At 42.5% G+C, this 23,940-nt stretch overlaps 1 protein-coding gene across 3 annotated transcripts in view; it reads right to left on the reverse strand.

Annotated features, from left to right (window-relative positions):
* The window catches only part of RNF185 (ring finger protein 185), a 35,142-nt gene extending 11,652 nt beyond the window's left edge, over positions 1 to 23,490 (reverse strand). The window contains exons 1-4 of one of the 3 annotated variants that reach the window (XM_019795646.2): positions 23,336 to 23,490; positions 22,664 to 22,806; positions 2,775 to 2,997; positions 144 to 162 (exon numbers count right to left, since the gene is read on the reverse strand). In XM_019795646.2, coding sequence (XP_019651205.1) covers positions 144 to 162; positions 2,775 to 2,950 — 195 coding nt within the window. In that variant the 5' untranslated portion in view covers positions 2,951 to 2,997; positions 22,664 to 22,806; positions 23,336 to 23,490. The remainder of the gene's footprint in view (positions 1 to 143; positions 163 to 2,774; positions 2,998 to 22,663; positions 22,807 to 23,335) is intronic. The other 2 variants (XM_011220162.3, XM_002915554.4) reach the window with 2 other exon arrangements.
* Positions 23,491 to 23,940: the final 450 nt, after the last annotated feature.

Raw genomic sequence — 23,940 nt, forward strand, 5'->3', positions numbered from 1 at the left:
GTGTTTGGGGGGGGGGGAGTAAAACAAGCAAATGAACCCACAAACAGGGGAGATTGCAGCTTCTGACAGTAGTCTCCTGAGACTAGGGGTGTCTTGTGCAACCATAGCTGATGAAAGACAAAGTAAAATGAAATGCATCTTACCTGATGTAAACACGGCCAACTGACAGAGTCCCCAGGGCAACCAGTCATCAAGGAGAAAGAGAATGGGGGTAAAGGAAGAAAAATGCTTTCATTAGCAGAAACACCGAGGGTGGGAGCAGAAAAATGAGAACACAGGGTGGAACTGTGGGGCACTGCAATGCCATGAGTGTCTGTGGGGAATCACTAGTATCAGAAATTAGAAAAGACTGGGCTAAAATCACAGGAAAAATTAGGTGATAGAGACAAGACCCAAGTCTCTACCCCTGGGATCCTACTTGTAAAGGATCCCCTGGTCCTAGACATCCCAGACCAGCTTCTCTACAAGTCAACCTTTGAGGGATTGTGACTTGTGAAGGAATCCAGTATAGGCTAAAGACCCTCTGTGCAAAAAATTCCTGGGGGCATTCTCACACACACATACACATACTATTTTAAACTCCATTTCAGTGGGTTCATAACCTCCTAAGGCTCACATTATGTGACTCTAGATCTGGTTTAAGAAAATCTTCAGGCTGTCCTCAACCTTGAGTGGTCTGCTGGTAGGAAGTAGTTTAAAAGTTCAAGTTTATTATTCAAAAAAGTCTTTAAATAATGAAAAGGATGGGGATGCTGCTTGGCAAAAAGGGCTACCTTCACAGCTTAACGAGTTGTACTACAATGAATTACTGCCCAGTCTCTCATTTTTCAAATGAGGAAACCAAACTCGGAAATAAGAAACAACTTCCCTGCGGCACCAGGACTAAAAAGTAAGTCTCCAGTTTATTGTCCCTTCTATTACCCAGCACTGGGTGCAAAAAAGGACTTTTACAGAATTGAAGGAAAAGTTACTCTAACCCCCGAGTTTTCACTTTTACTCGCTTGATTTATTCATCCAACTAAAAGAAATCCACTGCATAGCTCCTGAGTGCCAGGACAGTGGAAAACGTGGACATGGTTTCTGTCTCTCATTAAACATGACTCCTCTAGCTGAGTAGTATTTGCTGGACTCAGAGGCTAATTCCTTTTCCAGTTCCTGAACCACAGTTTAGCCCCACCATCCAGACATGCAATCTCCCTGGATGTAACAGACACACATGAATTTGACTCCTACGTTAACCTTGCAACGTCATTCCTAACTGAGCCCAAGGCACACCAAATCACAGCAGATCTGCAACGGCCTTCCCCTGAAGGCTGTAGGGGAGAGGTGGAGGTGACTTTCCTTTAGGGGAAAATTCAAAATTATAACAAAGATGGTGATCGCTTCAATTTATTAAGCAACTATTGTGTGCCAGGCCATGGCTGACCAGCTTTTCATTTGTTAATGTTACTGGAGGGCCATATGAACCTATGACAAAGTATAATTATTTCCATTTTACAGATGAGGAAACTGAGGTACAGACAGGCTTGAAGATTTGCCCAGGGACAAACGACTCTGATAGGAAGTATCTGTTTAATTTTAGAAACTGTTCTTTCTCATGGTACCTTGATTTATTCTTAATGTTGTCACTTGTTTCAAGTCCTGGTTTTATAATGGCCCAGAGAATCTCCAATTTCTAGTAAACAACGGTTTCTGCATAAAACTTAACGATTAGGACAAGAGCTACCAGAACAAAATCTACCCCATTCTATTTAGTCAATAAATTAATCTCTTTATCTTCAACTCCCTTAAATATACTACTTAAATGACCCTTTCCTTCACACCACTTCCCTGCTCAAAAATATCCTACAGCCTTATGTCCTACTCAATCAAATCTGGGTTTGATAATCTGGCCCAACCCTCCCTTAACCACTCTTGTTCCCTAATACTTCCCAGCCCCCTATCCAGGGCGCTATCTGAGGCACACAGCAGTTTCAGGGTCTCAAAGTCTCATAACCAAGACTGCATATGTCTATCCCTAGAAAATGTTTGCCTTGGGGGGCACATACTCTTTGCCTTATCTGCCATTCTTACCCCTCCACTTAGCCCAATTCACCCTTCAAGGTCCAGCTCAAAATCAAGGGAGAAGAATAAAATCTCAACATTTACCCAGATCCTCAGATCCAGGAGGGACTTCTATAATGATGGAGGCCAGAATGAAACTAACCCTGCCATTTCATTTTGATATACATAAAATATAGCAACAATTATTAGGATCATTGCTAACACATTCTATTCAGTGTGTGCTATGTGCTCTTCTAAGCTTTTTATGTATTTTAAGTCATTTGATTGCTCACAAACAACCCTGTAAAATGAAACAGACTGTGTGTAAGGACCTTGCCCAAGGTCATCCAGCAGGAAAGTGACAGAGTCAGGGTTCAGAACAAGGACGCCTGGCTCCACTGTCCTTGCTGTACAGTGTACCACAGTATAACCACTGCACATGCTGTCTCTTCGCTCAGCACAGCAAGTGGCACACAGTAATTGCTCACTAACTGGTGAGTATTTTCCCTTTAGAGGTGGGGGTACAGAGTCCAGAGTGGGGGCAGGATTTGCCCAAGGCCACTCAGCTCATCAGCAGAAGTGGGATAAGAACCCAGGGCTCCTGCTTCTTGGACCTGATTGTATCAGGAGACCCAAAGTGGGTGGGAAACCTCTTGTTCCAAAGCTGCCCAGGCCACAGGCTTTCTAAACTTGGAAGTTTATCTTTTGGGGGTGGTGGCAGGGGTACTCACCAGAAGAGGTGGCCACACAGGCTGATGACGGCGTCCTTGGCTGTGTCCAGGCAGATGTTGCACTCAAAGGTGCTGTCCTGCCCTCCACTCTCACCAGCACCATTGCTGCTACCGCTGGGCCCCCCTGCACTGGAGTTCTCAGGGGATGCAGAGGCCGAGGGCCCCTTGCTCGCCATCCCTGGCTGTCAGCAAACTCTGACTGAAGATTCTCCCAAGGAAAATCCTGAAAAGAAGAGAGCCCTTGATTGCCACTTTCTGCAGTCCACTCTCCCCAGCTTCCATGGCAATACCCCCATCTTCTCTCAGCTCCAGAAGTTCAGATTATGACTGAACCCTTAGACAGACTTTTCAGGAGCTGCAGAGGATGATACTTGCGGGGCACTACCCCAGAGAACAATGACTCAAAAACTTTCATGAACACAGCCTAAAAGGTACCACACAAACACACTGTATGAATACAGAACACCCTCCATCCAGATGGCTCTCCAAAAGAACTGAGACCCTTTCTCACGTCTTTACACTTTCCCAGGATAACCAATCTAGGTAATCTGTGCTCAATAAAACTAAATGTTCATAGGCTGTCCTCTAACTCTGGACTGCCTCTGTATTGGTGGGTGAATCTGCTTAGACCAGAAGGCTTATGTCACTGCTGTACACAGAAAACCAGTTACCATAAGTGAAAGATAAATACAAACATATAATGACAGGAAAGCTGTTTATCCTCATACGGAAATCATCTGGCACATTCATATAATGCTTTGGGCAAACCTGATCTGGTCCTATCTCTTTAGGAAATTGAAGCCCAAGACCTGTCCTCTAATGGACTAATGTGCAGCTGAAACCGGGACTCATGATTCCCAGTCTGAATTCAAACCACTGTACCACCACAGATCAAGCTGGCCACCAGGTGCTGGGAGAAACAGACAGTTGTTCAATATTGCCTCCAAATCAAAGAATCTGCCAGTGCTAAACAAGAAGGAGGATAAGATCAACAATACAAAGGATACCCCGAAATTCTGGGTGCAGATTAAGAATCTGTGAAGAGTTTGGTCTGGCCACTCCCCCCATCTTAGAAATTCCAAGTAGGAGATGCTGGCTGGTTATCACAGCCAGAGAACCAGCAGCTTGGATGCTGGCTTCAGTTGAGTCTCCAGCTTGCTAGGTATTCTGAAAACATGCCTCCTCCTCTGTGGGCCACAGTGTTCTTATCTATAAACTGAGGCACTGGACTATATGGTCTCCTAGTTGTCACCTTCCAGCTCTGAGACTGCTGCTCCAGGTCATCTCATCCACTCTTTCTGAAGCAGGCGGCCCTACCGTTAAGTGTGGGACTCACCACTGGAGCACCAAAAGACTGCTCTGATTCCAGATTCCAAAGTTTGAAGATGTTAAGGACCAAAAAGCCAGTCTTCTCAGACCAAGAATCCTTCCTACACACCAGCACCTTAGAACTCTGAACTCACAAGCATCCCTCACCACCACAGCAGCTCAGTGACTTGAGCAGGGAGAGGAGACCAGCTCATTGTCACTTTTTCACTCAGTTACATCATTTTACATAATGTCCCAGAAGGGCAGCTGGCTGCTGGCAGCACAAGTGCCTCACTGGCCTCAGCTCCAAGACTTTCCTCCTGACCCAGTGCTGCTTCTTCTCCACATACAACCGTTCTCTTCTTAGGATGGAGCCTGCCTCTGAGGGCCAGGTTATGGCCTTCACATGTCCTTTCAGCTCAAGTACCTGACCTGTATGAGCTTCTTCAAAATATGTTTCTTTTAAAATTGAGAACTGTGTTGGGCACCTGGGTGGCTTAGTCAGTTAAGCATTTGCCTTCATCACAGGTCCTGATCCCAGGGTTCCGGGATCAAGTTCTGCATCGGGCGGGGGGGGGGGGGGGGGGGGGTCCGTGCTCAGTGGGGAGTCTGCTTCTCCCTTTACCTTTCCCCTCCTGCTGGTGATCTCTGTTTCTCAAATAAATAAAATCTTCAACATTAAGGACAGTGTCTACAGAAGTGGAAAGACAATCATAAAGTCGGTTCACTGATCAATCTTAATGATAGTCTCCTGATGTGATGCAATAGGAAGTACATATCACCAACAATGAAGCACTCTTAAAACATAAGACTCTAATCATGTCTCCAAAATAAATTATGCATTTACAGAAAATATGGGGCATAGAAGCGTATGTTTAACAACTCCAGGAGGCAATCAGCAAATTCAGATTGTGGGATCTTTTACAGGACAAATAATCCAAGTTCTTAAAAAATAAATAGCGTAAGTGGGACATGGAGTTCTAAATTGAGACTTGAGACATACCAACCACTGAAAGTGTGTGGATCTCACTGGAAGCAGGTTCAAACAAACCACCGTAAAAAGACACTTGTGACATGACTGCCAAAAATTAGATTTAGCCTGGGTATTAGTTCATATTGAGGAATTACTGTCAATTTTACTGAGTATGATAATGGTATTGCATAATTTTAAAAATAGTCATCTGCTAGAAATAATTTTTTTAAAGATTTTATTTATTTGAGAGAGAGAGAGCACAAGCAAGGAGAAGAGGCAGAGGGAGAGAGAGAAGCAGGCTCCCTACTGAGCAGGGAGCCTGATGCAGGGCTCGATCCCAGGACCCCAGGATCATGATCTGAGCCAAAGGCAGATACTTAACCAACTGAGCCACCAGTCACCCCTAGAAATATAAACTTAAATATTTATGAAGGAATGATGCTTGGGATTTGCTTTAAAATACTCCAGGGGGAGAAGTGAAAATGGAGAGAAAAGACTAAGAACAGAGAAAGTGATGGTTGTTGGAGCTGGATGATGAATGGGGGTTTATTCCATTAGCTTATTTTTGTGCGTGCTTGTACATTTCCATAATAAAGGGAATTTTTTAAAAAGGTGAGGTTGCAGAAGAGTTATGTGCCTGAACTTATTTGGGTAAAAACAAAATATATAAAAGAATACACATATACACACACCCAGAAAATGTCTAGAAGGCACACACTAAAACTACCAACAATTATTTTTGGGATTAGGGGCTGTGGAACTTTGAATTTTATACTCTTATCCTGTTTTAATGTTTTATGACAAGCAGATATTACTTTTACAATAACATTTTAAAAAATTGCAAGATGTATGTATAATATTACATATGCTACAATAATGAAATATAAATATTAGAAAATGTCTTTTAAAATGTGGAAAAACATACCAAACTGTTAATAGTGACTATCGGTATTGGTGGGGGCTTAGAGGCAGTGACGTATTTTCTAAGTCCTCCCCATTTACAAAACTGACATTTTTACATGTATTAATTTTGAAATCACACAAAAGAGCAATAGTGCATCTAAAAAAAAAAGACTTCTGGGGCGCCTGGGTGGCTCAGCGGGGAGTCTGCTTCTCCCTCTCCTTCTGCCCCTCCCCCTTCTCATGTGCACACATACCTGTGTGCACACTCTTTCTCTCAAATAAAATCTTTAAAAAAAAAATACATAAAGTAAAAACAAAAAACAAAAAACAAAAAACTTCCCAGTGTTCCAGGTTTCCCCAAACCTGAAAAACTCTGAGTTCAAGTCCTAACTCCACCACTCCGAGCAGATACCTTGATGGCACAATAGTTCTTCACCTGAAAAGGGAGGGTGTCATGCCTCCTACAGGGCTGCAAAGGTAGCCCTACGAGTGACCTGGAGGGTCCACTAAGGTAGGAGGAGGCCACTGCTACTGGGGAGACATACACAGACACCCCTTATCCTGGTTCATTACCCTCTCTACTCCCTGGACCCAACAAGGCTCTGCATGGCTCATACTCCTAAGGGATAGAAGGCTTAAGGGAACAGTCAGGATCAAGGCAGGTGTTAGGGTGGGAATGGTCAGGCAACAGTAACAGGACAGCTCAGTTTGCAGACAGCAGCAGGCCTGCAGCAGGTTAGACACTGGGACAGGCCTGCACATTCCAACTCCAAGCAGACCACGTAACTCTCATTCTAATTCTTAGCAGACTGACCACATGGTCCCTACTCAGGCTCTAAAGCCTCCTCCTAGTAGGCACTCAAATATTTGCTGAGTGAGTGGGTGTGGGCACGTGCGACTGGTTTTGGTCAACAGGCCAGCTGCTCACAAACCTCTCTCTGCAACACATCCTGAGCCCCAGTCATGTACCTATCCCTGGAGCCTTCTCTCCTCATCTCCTCCCTACCCTCATGTACAGGAACCTCACCACACCAAGGCAGCACGGCAGAGATAAGCAACCTTCCCTGTGGACTGTCTACTGAATACCTGCAGAACAAGATAATGTGGCCACAGCCTCCTGGGCCCAGCAGAAATGGGACAGTGGTCAGAGGACAGAGGGCCCTGGTTGGCTCAGGAAGTGGACAGAATAAAAGGAAAGCAGACCCTGAGCATGCCTGAGCTACCATTCTACTAAAACTTTCTCCTGGTCCTGGTAGGGACTATGAATTTCAACCTGACCACACAGCAAACTTGTTGCAGCTGGTTCTCAGCCCCTGTCCCTACTCTGACAAGTCTTCACTCCTGATCTGAATCTACTTTCTGCTTTTCAAGCACATTCACATCTATTACCACTCTGATCCTCACTCCATTTTACAGATGAGGATATTAGGCCAGGAAGGTTAGAGGACCTGCCCAAGGCCAGGCCATCATACAGTGACAAATTCAGACTTTCCAACACAACGTTGGCACTCTTTTCACTCTTACATGTTACCCTTTAACATGCAGCTTTACAAAATTAAATACCTGGAACTGGTTTCCCTTAAGTTTATTGTGCAATGCTGTAACTTTTGTGTTCTTTGAAGTGAATGTGAAGCATGCATTTATGCATTCAATCAACAGATCTCTAGTACCAACTACATTTAAGGCTTGGGGCTACCAGCTGTGTGTGTGAATGGAAGTCACAAAGAGTATGGCCAAGTTGAGGCTCTGGAATCTCGAACAGGAGCCAAGGAAGACACATGGATAATTATAAGAATTCTTAACAAGGGGCTCCATCAAACTTGCCTGTTTTTCCTAAACAAGGCACCTTCCCAGAAATCTGGTTCCTAGACCCCCTCAGTGATTTAAACAGGATTTGGATCTAGACAGTGCCAAAGAATCTGTATTTTCAAATAAGTGCCCTTACCTTCCACACCAGGTGATTCTTTGATGAAGTTTTGGAAACCCAGCTCTCAAACAGAGAAGAACTCTACCAAAAGCACAAAGCAGTATGAAACAGCACAGAGTTAGGAAGGGACAGTGACCTCAGGGCCTGTCGTTTAGAATGCACAACCCCCAGCTACAGTACACAGGGACTATGAAAAGGTCAGATAAACTTAGGGGATGGGGGACAGGTCTGCTGAGATCGCAGACCAGCCAGCACCTGGTCCATCCAAGACAGAGCTGACCATTAAAGAAACAAATTCATACCTAGTTTCAAAAAACATTCCTAAATTTGAGATGTCCAGGTTGGCGCAAGTGGTGCTGGGACTAAAGCAGATTTGCAATACTTAATGATCCCTTAGGAAAGCAGAGCCTGGAAGGTGAAATTGAATAACCCAGCATCCTCACTACTATTACCTTCCCAGAGCTGGCCTGGTCTACCTCACAGGAACTAAGCAAGGAAGAGAATATAAAAGTTGCATATCTCTTTAGGAAACAACGGGGAACTTGACCTCATGAAGAAATCTCTTCATAGCATTCTTGTATTCAGTTCTTAGGTTCTAGAGAACTGCAGGTATTCAAAATCTGCCTTCTCTGTGCCTTTAAACTCTAAGAATTCCTGTACCAGGGTATGCAGAGGCATCTAAGAATGTTAATCCTAGTGATGGAGATTACGAATTTGGGTGATAAATGACTGGCACGATCCCAGAGGCTATCCAGCAGAGTTCTTGTTCCTGTGGGCAAATGCTTGTTCACATAGAAGCTTTCTGCCAGGAACTGTAGCTTGCCTGAGCCTGTCTGTGCTGCTCATTAGGCTGCTGCTGGATCACATGAAGGCAGGGATAAGAGCTGCATTCTGAAAATGTCTACATCACACTCACAGAAGGCTGGAGTAGGAAGAAATCTAAGTTAAGTTGATTGGAACTTGGAACACATAGAAACCAGGCTCTAAAATTTCAGAGTCTAAATGTTGTTTAGGTGGGTCCCTAGGCCAGCTCACAGAGGTCTGGCCCTCAAATATAGGACCATGGGCATGAATGACCTTCCAAGTCCAAAAGGAGAGAGGAGGCTGAGACCGGCCTCTTTTCTTTGGGGCAGCACTGGTCCTTTTCTATGGCATCCTTTAACCTCCCTATCTGTTCAATCAACCCCTCTCTTACCTTCAAAGATTTTTTTTTAAGATTTATTTATTTGAGAGAGAGAGTGAGAGAAAGCACAAACTGCAGAGAGAAGCAGAGGGAGAAGCAGGCTCCGACACGATCCTGAGATCATGACCTGAGCTGAAGGCAGACAGACACTTAACTGAATAAGCCACCCAGGCACACCATCTTCAAAGATTTATTAAAGATCTTATTTGTTAGGCATTCAGGATACAAAGATAAAGGGTTTCAGTCTACTAAAGGGGTACATAGACAAGTAAACAAGGCAGCCTAGCTCGCTGAGTGCTGATGGAAGTATGTATAGTGCATGACTGCAGGGCATGCTGGGGAGACACAGAACTTAAGACAAGTGGACAATTCACTGTGCTGGGTTCAGGATGGCTGGAGCCCAGGGCACATATGAGCGTGGTAAGGCAGCAAGGGCTGGGACTGAGGCAGGAAGAAAGGCCTTAGAGTCCTTGTGCCCTTCATATTTGAGTGGGGACTCTGGGATCAGCTGCTCCTACTTTTTCATCTTTTCTTCCAGTACTTTTGAATTGATTTCCTTTGTTTTGGTTTAAATTTCACTGCTTTTCTTTTCTTTTTAAGATTTTATTTGAGAGCGATAGAGAGCAGACGCAGCGCGGGGGGGGGGGGGGGGGGGGGGGAGTAGACTCCCTGCTGAGCAGGCCCCGCCCCTTCAATGCTTTTCCTTAAAGCTTACCAGGTTTCATAAGAAAAGGTAAAGCAAGATTTGGATGATCACTGGCACAAGTTTTTAAGGGTCACCCAAGAGCTGCCTTTTATCATCCTTTATATCACTGTCTTAAAATATTCTTTAACTTTTTATGGACTTTTGTCCTTAAAAACTATAATGGCAGGGGCACCTGGGTGGCGCAGTTGGTTAAGTGTTTGCCTTTGGCTCAGGTCAGATGATCCCAGGCCTGAGTCAGGCTCCTTGGCTCAGCAGGGAGTCTGCTTTTCCCTCCCCCTCGGCCCCTCTCTCCTGCTTCTGTGTGCGTGCTCTCTCTCTCTCAAATAAATAAATAAAATATTTAAGGAACAAAAACCAAAAACAAAACTAGCAGAGCATGGGGCGCCTGGGTGGCACAGCGGTTAAGCGTCTGCCTTCGGCTCAGGGCGTGATCCAGGGGTTATGGGATCGAGCCCCACATCAGGCTCTTTCGCTATGAGCCTGCTTCTTCCTCTCCCACTCCCCCTGCTTGTGTTCCCTCTCTCGCTGGCTGTCTCTATTTCTGTCAAATAAATAAATAAAATTAAAAAAAAAAAAAACAGCAGAGCAGAGGAATTTGATGGCTTTGGGTTCCAAACCTCAGCTCTGCCACTTACTCAGTAACTTTAGACATTATTTTCTCTCTGAGCCTTTGTTTTACTCCTATGTGTAAAAGGGGCTATTACCCTCCTCACAGGATAGTTTATAAGAATTAAAGAGATAAAACAATAAGGGGCTAGCATGGTGCCAACAGAGTTAAGTGCCTGAAAAATGTTAATCTCAGCTTCACTGTCAGGTGAAGTACACCTTCAGTGTACTGCTTTTTTATATTCCCCACAGAGCTATGTAAATCAGCAGTTAATCTGCTTTCTGAATGAGTCATAACCTCCCTTTCTGAATGACCATCATTCTCTGAAGGCATAGTAGGTGAAACATCAGAACCATATGAGAAAATCCAGAATGGGATACACTTAGTTTGATCCAGGCAAAATCAGATTTTCACCAAAAGTTTTAAAATCAGAAGCCATTTTTAATATTTATTATCACCATGAATAATGTCAGCAAACACTCAGCACCCTCTACGTGAATTACCTCATTTAAACTTCATAACCTGCCTTTGTGGTAAACACTACTATACCATTGTTAGCATCCCCTGAAGTGTTAGATTAAGGCTTAGAGTAGTTACGTCTTTGACCAGAGCCAGTCAGAGGCATAGCGTCCCAACTCCCAGGCCAATGTGCTTAACAGACAGCACATCAGTGATCTGTTTGTCTGTGTTTGTCCTTGGGCCCAGCTTCCAGGTGCCTTACTCAGCACAGGGCCAGGCACCTGAAGAACAACTCATAAATGTGCGTGGGTTGATAGATCTGATAGCCAGACTTAGAACTATACAACTCGATATGACTCAATTCAGCCAAATGAAGTTGTGGAAATCGGTATCCTAAAAGAACAAAATATTCTTTAGGGATGTTTTTCAGAACTGGAAATATCACATAACTAATTTTTTTTAAGTAAGTATTGCTCAGAACTCTGAAACAAATGAAAAAGAAAAATTTTTTAAAAGATCAGGGATCTGCAACCAGAAAAAGGTTTGGGTTTTCCCAAATTGGTACCACCGCTATTAGAGATAACTACTGACACAGAGTGTTAATTATTCATTTATCTGTTAGACACCTCCTACAGCCACAAGCACAGTGCCTGACACAAAGTAAATGTTTGATAAATGTATGTGAATGAACAATGGGGATCTACCAATTTCAATTCAAACCAATATAATTGCATAAAATACTGTTATTAAAGAAAACATCTTCAGATTGGACAGATCTCAGTTAAGGGCTGTGGATTTCTAGTACAATACAGTGAAAGGAAGATCTGGAACCAGAAGGCCTAGTCTGATACTCAGCTCTGCCACTCACTAAAAGCCAGGATCCTCACTTGCAAATGAAATAACTGCGTCTGCCCTTCCTTTGTTACCAGAAAAGTTTTCAAAATGAGAGTTTTGCTTTCATTTTCATGCAGTCAGTAAATCCTTATTAATACAGAATCTATGAAATCTCATTAATTCAGATTTTACCTGAGGTTGAGCTAAAGAGCTCTAAAATATTCTGAAGGTAGAGTATAAAAAGAAAATAAATGACAAAATTTAACTAAATAAAGAGTAAACTTTCTAAGAGTTTTAGAACACTCAGCTCATACTTGACAAAACCATGATCTCATCCTTTGAACAGGAGGTCCTAAGGAAGACCATCAGGGGAATATATATAAGATAAACCAACTATGGTTTAAAATAATAAAACCAAAATGACACTATTTTGAATAATATGTAATATTGACTTTTACAAATGAGGTTTGTGTCCTGAGCCACCTGACGTTAACTGTCAGAGCAGTTTGGGAAACATCTGGAGAATGCCAAGAACTATGCTCAATGATAAAAACAAATCAGACAAACTTCTGGTTCCTGCCCTCAAGAAGTCTATGGTCTAGTCATAATTTAACTGTCATTTTTTTAAAAAGAATCTCACTGAAAAATGCCTCTGCGGAGATGGTAGTGCTAAGAAAAGACAAGTAATTTTCCTAGGCTTTTGCCCAGGACCCACTCCCATATTCAGAGAGCTGTCCCTGTTTAAAAACTCCCCACATGCCTATACCACATGGCACTTCTGAGGAGCACCTGGGAGCATGGATATCAAATAATCAGGTGCTACGGAGACTACCAGGGGAGTCAACTTGGTGACTGATCCAAGAGTGGAATGGCCAGCCAGACCCTAGGTCATTTCCACAGAAACAGTCACAGCCTGCTGCTTCTAACCTCTGTGTGTCCTTAGACTACCATTTAGCCGTGCTTTGCTCCCACTGCTCAATGAGATGTACCCATGACACCCCAGCAGTTGTGAAGAGTAGAAAAGTAGGGGCCATGGTAGCTATGTGGCAATTCAGGCCACTTCTGAGACTCTGTTTTTTTTTTATTAAAGATTTTTATTTTTTATTTATTCGACAGAGATAGAGACAGCCAGCGAGAGAGGGAACACAAGCAGGGGGAGTGGGAGAGGAAGAAGCAGGCTCATAGCAGAAGAGCCTGATGTGGGGCTCGATCCCATAACGCCAGGATCACGCCCTGAGCTGAAGGCAGACACTTAACCGCTGTGCCACCCAGGCGCCCCCACTTCTGAGACTCTTAAGCCAGAACCCACTTGGTAGCTTCTTCCCTACTTTAAATATTACATTTCTGGCAATGATTTCTTAGATAAAACATCAAAGGCAAAGGCAACAAAAGAAAAAAACAGACAAATTAGGCTTCATGAAAATTTTAAAATTTTGTGCACCAAAAGACACTAAACAGAATAAAAAGGCAATTCATAGAATGGGAGAAAATATTTGCAAATCATGTATCTGAGGGGTCAATATCCAGAATATATGGAAAACTCCTAAAACTCGGGGCACCTGGGTGACTCAGTTAAGCGTCTGCCTTCAGCTTGGGACATGATCCCAGTATCCTGGGATCAAGCCCCACACTGGGCTCCCTGCTCAATGGGGAGCCTGCTTGTCCCTCTCCCTCTGCCCCTCCCCCCCCGCTTGTGCTCTGTCTCTCTCTCAAATAAATGAATAAATCTTAAAAAAAAAAAAAACAAAAAAAACCCAACCTCCTAAAACTCAACAACAATGAAACAACAATCCATTTAAAAAAATGGGCAAAGGAGGGGCGCCTGGGTGGCTCAGTCGGTTAAGCGTCTGCCTTGGGTCTTGAGATCGAGCCCCACGCTAGGCTCCCTGATTGAGGGAGAGCTTGCTTCTCCCTCTCCCTCTGTCTGCTGCTCCCCTTGCTTATGTTCTCCTTCTGTCAAATAAATCAATAAAATCTTTATTTTTTTAATGGGCAAAGGACTTGAATAAACATTTCTCCAAAGATATACAAGTGGCCAAAAACAACATGAAAAAATGCTCAACATCACTAATTACAAAAATCCCAATCCAAACTACAAAATACCACCTTATACCGATTAGGATGGCTACTATAAAAACAAAACAAACAAAAAACAGAAAATAACAAGTGTTATTGAGGAGGTGGAGAAATTGGTACCTTTGTGCACTTTTAGTAGGAAAGTAAAATGGCACAGCTGCTGTGGAAAACACTGGCAATTGCTCAAAAAATTAAAAACAGAATTACCATATGATCCAACAATTCTGCTTCCGGGCATATAGCCATAAGAACTGAAAGCAGGGTCTTAAAGAAGTATCCGTACACCCATGTTAATATCTGCATTATTCACAACAGCTAAAACATGGAAGCAAGTCAAGTGTCCATTCACACATAAATGGATAAACAAAATGTGATATATGCATACCATGGAGTATTGTTCAATCTTAAAAAGGAAGAAAATTCTGACACATACCACAACATGGATGAACCTTGAGAACATTATGCTAAGTGAAATAAACCAGTTACAAAAAAGACAAATACTGTAGGACTCCACTCATATGAGGTACTTAGAATAGTCAAAATCATGAAGACAGAAAGTAGAATTATGGTTGCCAGGGGTAGGGGAGAGGAGGGAACGGTGAGTTACTGTTTAATGGGTATAGAGCTTCAGTTTTGCAAAATGAAAAAGAGTTCTGGAGATGGATGGTGGTAATGGTTGCACAACAATATGAATGTACTTAATACCACTGAACTATACTCTTAAAAATGGTTAAGATGATAAATTTTATGTTACGTGTATTTTACTACAATAAAAAAAATTGGAAATAAAAAAACTGGATCCCTGTATTTCCACAAAATGTCATTCATTATATGATTCCCTTAACAGAAAATATCTACGACAGGGCTGCCTGGCTGCCTCAGCTGGTGGAGTGTGTGACTCTTGATCTCAGGGGTCATGAGTTCAAACCCCACGATGGGTGTGGAGCCTACTTAAAAATGAATAAAAATAAAATAAAAATGGGTGAATACTGTCTTAATAAAAAAAGAAAGAAAGAAAATATCTACAATAGACAAATTCGTAGAGACAGAAAGTGGATCAGAGGTTACCAGGAACTAGGATGAGGGCGGAATGAGAAGTTACTGTTTAAAGGGTATAGAGCTTCATTTGGGATAATGATAAAGCTTTGGAAACACAGAGTGGTGATGGCTGCAGAACACGGTGAATGTACTGAATGCCACTGAATTGTACACTTAAAAATGGTTAAAATGGTAAATTCTATTATGTATATTACAATAAAAGTTTTTAAAAAAGAATCTGTGCTCCTTATTAGAAAACCAGATTTCCACTCACTAAGAACATGCTGAGTTAACTGTTATATATATCTATACAATACTTACTAACTTAGTGAATGGTTAAGTAAATGTATCAGAAGTAATGCTTACAGAAAAGGCTGGCATAAGCATGGAGACATTAACATTAAATTGCTAACAGGAGGGGCTTCTGTCTGGCTCAGTACATAGTAGAGTGAGCGACTCCTGATCTCAGGGTTGGGGGCTCAAACCCCGCACTGGGTGTAGAGATTACTTAAAAATAAAAATCTTCAAAAAAATGCTATCAGAAAAAAGTAATTACGCTATAAAACTGTGCAGTGAATGGTTCTAACCATTAAAAATGTACACACTGGGGGAGAAACAAGGAGGAAATAAAGCAACTTAATAAAGGCTCTCTTCAGATAACTAGAGCTAGAAACAATTTGGGTGGGAAGAGAGGGAAGCTTTTGTGAAATGCACATATATTACTTTCACAATTAAAATTACTGTTTTGTGCCCCTCACCCAAAATAGTTTCAACCTAGAACATCCTGATTGCTCCGGAAGTTATGCATCCTTTTTAAGGTACTGTGATACCAATTAATAGGGGAAATAGGGCTTATTAAAAAACAAAAACTAATTATGGAAGATTTATTTAGGTTGAAAGAAACCTTTGTGTTTCATTTAGCCCTAATTCCTCGTTAAATAGCTCTGACTTCGTTGCAACATAGTTCCAACCCTAGGTTGATCAGTGAACAAAGAAAAATTTAATGATGGTCAGCCGACCCCCACTTACACCTGCAGAGATACCTCTCTACAACCTCCAAACACAACACTGCATAATTCACTGTACAGAGACAAAAAAGATCACTTCAAAGAAGAAAGTATTAAATAGAACTGATTATCAACAGATTATCAGTGTAGCTGATTACCAAACCTAATCTAATCAATGCATGTACTTCCTTTGGCTAAGCTGGTCATGTCCTTTAATTTCTCTATTTTAGCATCTCCCTAACTACGCTTCTCTCTACCACATTTCCAGTTATTTTTAAGAGTATGTTCAATATCTCCAGAGATAACCTGTCTGGTACCTGCTCCAGCCACTTGCTTCTTTAAGCTTTCCCTTAAGATCTTGTTTTCTACTCAACTTCACCAACCCACTTCTGCAGCCATGCTCTAAAATTTGTCATTAACGCTTACTGGTGTAAAACATGTATTTTAGTAGTCTCATCATCTGACTACCATTTCCTAAATTCTAGCAAGTTTCTTCTTAATACTACTCAGTTTGATAAGACTTCTAATAACTGGGATGGCTAGTTCACTAACTTTACTCCTTTTCTACTGCATATAAAGATTCTTGAAGTCCTTACTTTTTATCTTATTTAGATCTCATGGTCCATTCTTTTATCCATATGCATACCTCCATAATTTCCTTCCCCTCCCTTAGTTTCCATAAAGGACTTACTTTAAAAAATGTAAACCAGTAAAATAATGCCTTCCTATTTATTGATCTATTAAAAGAACTGAATACGTGGGGTGCCTGGGTGGCTCAGTCGTTAAGCATCTGCCTTCGGATCAGGTCATGATCCTAGAGTCCTGGGATTGAGCCCTGCACCAGGCTCCCTGCTCTGCTGGGAGCCTGCTTCTTCCTCTCCCACTCCCCCTGCTTGTGTTCCCTCTCTCACTGGCTCTGTCAAATAAATAAATAAAATCTTAACAAAAAAAAAAAAGAAGAAGAAGAAGAAGAAGTAAAAGGGAATAGTGTGCATTAGTCTTCCTGAATGATTCCTCTTAGTTGAATGTAAAGATTTTGCATTTTGGACTACATTTTTTTTTATAATGGACATGAATTCTACCAACAAATAAAATGCTGGAGGACAATGCTGACAATCCTTGCTTGGCACAGTAAAGCAGAACAATAAAAATGCAAGCTGATACTATGAAAAATGATCATAATCATCAATGGGAAAATCACAACTGTCTGTGAATTTTAAAAATGTTATCACATTAAAAACACTCTTACTATTGGTACACATGTTCAGTGACATGAAAAAGTAAAATACTCATTTAGTTTACCGTAAAACATTAGAAGCACTAAAAATTAAGTCTTCTTTCTTTGTAAAAACTTTTTAAAATTTTTTACTGTATTTTTAAAAAAGATTTTATTTGTTTATTTGTCAGAGAGAGAGAGAGAGAGAGAGAGAGTAAAGCAGGGCGAGCAGCAGGCAGAGGGAGAAGCAGGGTCCCCGCTGAGCAAGGAGCCCAATGTGGGACTCAATCCCAGAACCTTGAGATCATGACCTGACCTGAAGGCAGATGCTTAACCGACTGAACCACCCAGGAGTTCCTGTAAAAACTTTTTTTTAAAGAGAGGGGAGAGGGGCAGTAGGAGAGGGAGAGAGAGAATCTTTTTTTATTTTTTTATTTTTTAAAGATTTTATTTATTTATTTGACAGAGATAGAGACAGCCAGCGAGAGAGGGAACACAAGCAAGGGGAGTGGGAGAGGAAGAAGCAGGCTCACAGCAGAGGAGCCTGATGTGGGGCTCGATCCCATAACGCCGGGATCACGCCCTGAGCCGAAGGCAGACGCCTAACCGCTGTGCCACCCAGGTGCCCCGAGAATCTTTTTTTAAAAATATTTATTTATTTGGGAGAGCACTAGGGAGAGCAGAGAGCACAAGAGGGGAGAGGGATGGAGAGGGGCAGAGAGAGAGGGAGAAGTAGACTCCCTGCAGAACAGGGAGCGATGTGGGGCTTGATCCCAGGACCCTGAGATCATGACCTGAGCTGAAGGTATATGCTTACCCGACTAAGCCACCCAGGCGCCCCGAGAGAGAAAGAATCTTAAACAGGCTCCACATCCACTGCAGAGCCCGACGCAGTGCTTGATCTCACAACCCTGAGATCATGACTTGAGCCAAAATCAAGAGTTGGATGCTTACCCAACTGAGCCATCCAGGCGCCCGTTTTATTTTTTAATTATATGTTCAAGATGGTCTGGTTATAGCCAAATGCTCTGGGGTCAAAAGAGGCATGGTGCACTGGTAGCTCTGCCACCCCAAGCAGCTGCCCCATATCACAAGTACGGAGTATTCCAAACCACCACTGACTCCTCTACTCCTTGCCTGTGACCAAATCACCACCAGAGTAGCTCTCAGATGGCAGGATCTCCTAGTGGTCTTACCACATTTCCAATAATACTGTAGTACCCCTTTTACTTGACTATGGCCATCCCAGTTCTCCATGATCAGCAGTGGTTGGGGCTGAGAGAAGCTCTGAATGGTCAGCAGTTTCAAAGGGACAATTAACTCTGCACTTCAGCAAGTCCAAATCCAAGTCCATTCAGATCAGGGAGTTGCTGGGCACTGCCTCAGATTTTGCAGTGCAGCTCACTCTAAGTTACTTCAAGGGGCTTCAGGGAATCTGCAAACTCCGAATATTTACATGCAAAACTGTGCATAATAACAAATAATTCACTTACAAAACGGACAAAGGATCTGAATAGACATTTCTCCAAAGACACACAGATGGCCAATATGCACATGAAAAGATGTTCAAACAGCATCAGTCATTAGGGAAATGAAAATAAAAACTACAATTAGATGCCACTTTGCAACCACTAGGGTAGATATAATAATAACAACAAAAAGGGACAATAACAAGTGTTGAAGAGGATGTGGAGAAAATGGAACCCTCACATATTGCTAATGGGAATGTAAAATGGTACAGCTGCTGTGGAAAACAGTTTGGAAGTTCCTCCAAAAATTAAACATTGAGTTGCCATAGACCCAGCAATTCCACTCCTAGGGGGACACATCTAGGAGGACTGAAAATATGTTCAAACAAAAATGTGTACATGAATGTTCACAGCAGCATTAGTCATAATAACCAAAGGGCAGAAACAATTTAAATGTCAATCGATAACTGGATAAACAAAATGTGGTGTAACCACACAATGAAATATTATTCATCAACAAACATAATGAAGTACCGATATAGGCCACAACATGGAACCTTATGAAAACACATGCTTAATGAAAGAAGCCAGACACAAAAGGCCACATACTGTAAAAAGGGCACATACTATATGAATCCCTACTAGTGGTTGCCAGGGGATGGAAGGGGGAGAATAAGGAATGACTGCTAACATGCGCAGGTTTTCTTTTTGGGGGACATGAAAATGTTCTGGGATTAAAATAGTGGTGATGATTACACAACCTTGTGAACATACTAAAAACTACTGAATTGTACTCTTTAAAATGGTGAATTTTATGATACGTGAATACTATTTCAAAAAAAACTGACACTCTACAAAATAATCAGCCCGTCCTCTTCAAAAGTTTACAGTTGGTAATGAAGCATCGAACTTTGCATCGGAATCCGGGGATGTACTGTATGGTGACTAACATAATATAATAAAAAATCATTAAAAAAAAAAGGTCATAGTTGGGGCACCTGGGTGATTCAGTTGGTTAAGCCTCTGCCTTCGGCTCAGGTCATGATCCCAGCGTCCTGGGATTGATAATCCCCCCGCCCCCACAATGGGCTCCCTGGTCAGTGGGGAGCTTGCTTCTCCCTCTGCCCCTCCCCCTGCTCGTGCTTTCTCTCCCTCTCTCTCTCTCTCTCAAATAAATAAATAAAATCTTTAAAAAAGTTCATAGTCATGAAAGACAAAAAAGACTGAGGAACTGTCTCAGATCACTAGAGACTCAGGAGGCTTGATAACTAAATGCGATGTGGGAAACTGGGTTGGATCCTGAAACAGAAAAAGAGCATTGGTAGACAAATGGGTAAATTTGAACAAAGTCTATAGATTAGTTAGTAGTACTGTATTAATGTTAAATTTCTTATTTAGATAATTTTTTTAAAAGATTTTATTTATTTATTCAATAGAGATAGAGACAGCCAGCGAGAGAGGGAACACAAGCAGGGGTAGTGGGGGAGGAAGAAGCAGGCTCACAGCAGAGGAGCCTGATGTGGGGCTCGATCCCAGAACGCCGGGATCACGCCCTGGGCGTGAAGGCAGACGCTTAACCGCTGTGCCACCCAGGCGCCCCTTATTTAGATAATTTTAACATAGCTATGTAAAATGTTAACATTATGAAAAGTTGGGTGAAAAGTATACAGGAAGTTTGTGTATTATTTTTGCAAGACTAAAATTATTTCAAAATAAATTATATAAAAATTAAAAAGTTAAAAATGTAAAAAAAGTTAAAGAGTTAAAAAATGTACATGAAAAAACAAAAAAAAAGTACACGATGCAAGTCAGGTGCTGGTAAGTTCTTTCTGTAAAATGCCATATAGTAAATACTTTAGACTTTGTGAACCATATGGTCTTTGGGGCAACTACTCAACTCTTCTGCCAAAAACAGTATGTAAATTAATGGGTGTGGCTGTATTCCAATAAAATCTTATTTATAGTTTTAATTTTCCCATAATTTCCACATATCACAAAACATTATTCTTTTTTGGATTTATTCCCCACCATTTAAAAATGTAAAATCCATCCCTAGCTCACTTGCCATGCAAAAAAGGGCAATAGAGACAGATTTGGCCCACATACCATAGTGCAGACTCTCTAGATGAGAATTTGCCAATGTGAGGGGCACCAGGGTGGATAAGTCCAGAAGAGCATGCAACTCTTGATCTCAGGGTCAAGAGTTCAAGCCCCAGACTGGGTGTAGAGATTATTTAAATAAATTAAAAAAAAATTTTTTTTGTCAATGTGTGCTTCAGTTAAAAAGAAAAAGTGCTGCACGTCAATTAATTTTGGCAACACTAGATTAAACAAGCTTAGATATGTTTATTATAGAACATCTCAGTCTATTTAATGTGGTACTATACACTGAGAAGATCCAAAAAAAGATAATGATATACAGCATTTTCCAAACTTAATTTTACTGGAACACTTTTTTCAGAGGCGCCTCTTCAGAGTAGTGGCCTGAAGAACACACTCTGGAAATGCCAATTCAAGTACTTTTTTAAAAGGGAAATTTCAAGTTAAGTATTACAGACATCATCAAATTACAATCATTTTACCCAGCACCTGGATAATATCTGAATAAGCATTTCACAATGTGTGTTTTTTTTTTAATCCTCGGAAACACAAACAAAGCAGGAAAGTAAACAGAAGCAGGAAGTCTTGGCTCAAACACAATCTATTTTTCAGGAGGGGGATAGGATGTGAGCAGAATTGGGTCATAATATGGAATCTTTGCTCCATAGGGCAATGTAAGCATTCTTACAGATTTTGAAAAAGCGACCTGCTTTTAGGAACTTCAACATTTGATTAGAAAACTAAAGATAAGCTAGGGGTGCCTGGGTGGCTCAGGTCATGATCTCAGGGTCCTAGGATGAGCCCTGGGGCTCTGTGCTCAGCCGGGAGTCTGCTTGTCCCTCTGCCCGTCCCCCCAACCCTGCTCCTGCTCTCCCTCTCTCAAATAAATGAAATCTAAAAAAAAAAAAAGAAAGAAAGAAAGAAAGAAAGAAAGAGAAAAGAAAACTAAAAATATGCCAGAAGCACTCCTGTAGATTATACGTTAGGGAGGATGATGAACTGGCAGGCAAGTCAAGTCCCTAAGAGTACTGGTTTTAAATGCTGGATGAAACGTTAGCTGACAGATTCCAAAAATTCTCTCATTAGACACAAGAGCTATACAACACATTGCTTGAGAGAGGATTAAAGAGGGATTTATGTCCCGGGGAGGAAAGGCTGGCCTGAACAACCCTGAGGGGCCCTTCTGACCGAGGGTCCTCAATTCTGTGATCCAAAGGGTTCACTGGCTTCTCCTGATCAAACACAAAGTCTTTAGCAGCATTTCCAAGTTATTCTAAGAACATAAGCAACAAACCAATGGGGTGGGGTACCTCCTCATTCAACAAACGTTTAAGGAGCCCTTATCAGAGGAACCATTCCAAAGTCCCTGAAAAAAAGAATGGTGCACAGGACAACCAGGAACAGATTACATTAATTCATACCCACTGGCCTTACTTTTAAAAAATGTAGGCCAGGGGGGATGGAGGAGTCAAGAGGGCAGGAAAAAGAAAACAATCAGCACCAGAAAGACTGAAAATAGTTACTCAGAATCAGACATTTCAAGTTGGAAAGGGCTTCCATCTCATACCTATATACCTCCTTCAACAGGGAGCTCATTACTTTTGGAGGCAATCCATTCCATCACTGGTCATGTCTGACCAGCATTAAGTTCTTCTACTAAGTCAAGAGAATCTGCCTATTGATCCTAGTTCTGCCACTTTCAACCCGAAAGATAAAAGTGAAGCACTCTTGGGGCACCTGGGTGGCTTAGTCGTTAAGCGTCTGCCTTCAGCTCAGGTCGTGATCCTGGTGCTCTGGGATCAAGCCCCACATCAGGCTCCTCCGCTAGGAGCCTGCTTCTTCCTCTCCCACTCCCCCTGCTTGTGTTCCCTCTCTCGCTGGCTGTCTCTCTCTGTCAAGTAAATAAATAAAATCTTAAAAAAAAAAAAAAAAGTGAAGCACTCTTCACCATAACAATTTTCTTCCGTTTTTAAAGACAGTTTCTTCTACTGCTCTCTTTTCTGGGCTGAACATCCCAATTCTTCCAAAGATCCGGAACCGACTCCAGCTGCCTCAAAGCAAAGAATGGATATCTAGTACTCACAGGAGGAAAGCACTTCAAATCAGTGGGCTTCGAACATCAATATGTACAGGACCCCCGAGGTGTATGTTCAAAACGTTCCGAGGTTCCGACCCAGATCCTAAATCACAGGTCTTATTTGAGTCTTGCACTGTAAAGCATGAATCCTGGGACATTTCAAAACAGACCAGTGTAAGAACCATTTTTTGAGGAACAGTGCCCTGTTTTACAAACGAGGAAACTGAGGCTCAACAAAGGGAATGGACTGGGCCCATAACGCACAATTGGCTGTAAGCGGCCAAGTTTCTCGGCTCTCTCTCACTCCCAAGCCCAACTCTGTTGACCACGTTTTCCGGTCTCGGCCTCTCCACCCGAGGCAAAATCATTTAAAACACATCCACCTGAGAGAGGCGGTCCAAGCCGGGGACAAAAACAGAATTAGAGTGAGTCCCTGCCAGGAAAGGAGAGCTCGTGGGAGCCTTTTCCCTTCTCTACAGTTTCCCAAAACTGTAATCACAGGATGGAAGACCACAACGCCTCTCTTCTGGGGCGGAGGGTCCCGGGCAGAGCCAGGGTTGCTGTCTCCGCGCCGCTGGGCCAGGTGTCTCAGCCTGTGGGCCGGGTTAAGGCAGAAACCCTGCCCGCGTCCCTCAACCTCGACAGCCCCCTAAGCTACCACCCGAGCCCACCACGTACCTGCCTCTGCTCAGCTAACGCCGCTGAGGCCACCCCGGCTTGTCCGTCTGTCCGGCGCCCTGCCACTCCGTTCCTTCTGGCTGTCAGGTAGGACCTGCGAGCCCTCCTACGCAGACTCCGGTCACCTGACACAAAGCCTCCCCTCTCCGAGGACTTCCGGCCACAACCGGAAGAGGTTGGTCCGCTGCGCCGTTCTCCCGCCCAGGTCAGGGGCTCCAAGGTTCCGCCTGTGGGCAGGTAGCGGAGAAACAGGGGCTGTTCGGTAGTTTTTCGAAGGTCCTGGGTCCGGGCAGGGAAAGTACCAGATAAGTTTGGAACAGCTTGTTGCATCAGAGTGTAAGCATGATGGGAATCCGAATGGTGAGAGCATGTTAAAGGACACAGGAGCTAACTTGAAGGAGATACCACTGGCCAAATCGGGGCAATTTGAGCCTCAAAATACATAATGATAGTGACAGAATATAACTAGTGGAATAAAATGGTAACCCATGCAGTCTTTGCTGATATAAATAAGGAGGTAAATAAATAGATAGGGAAAACCCCTTCTTTTAGTAGAATGCCAACTGACAAAACTGATGGAGTTAGAAAATCAATAATGAATAGTA

The sequence above is a fragment of the Ailuropoda melanoleuca genome, chromosome 12 (genome assembly GCF_002007445.2).
Source record: "Ailuropoda melanoleuca isolate Jingjing chromosome 12, ASM200744v2, whole genome shotgun sequence".
Taxonomy (NCBI): domain Eukaryota; kingdom Metazoa; phylum Chordata; class Mammalia; order Carnivora; family Ursidae; genus Ailuropoda; species Ailuropoda melanoleuca.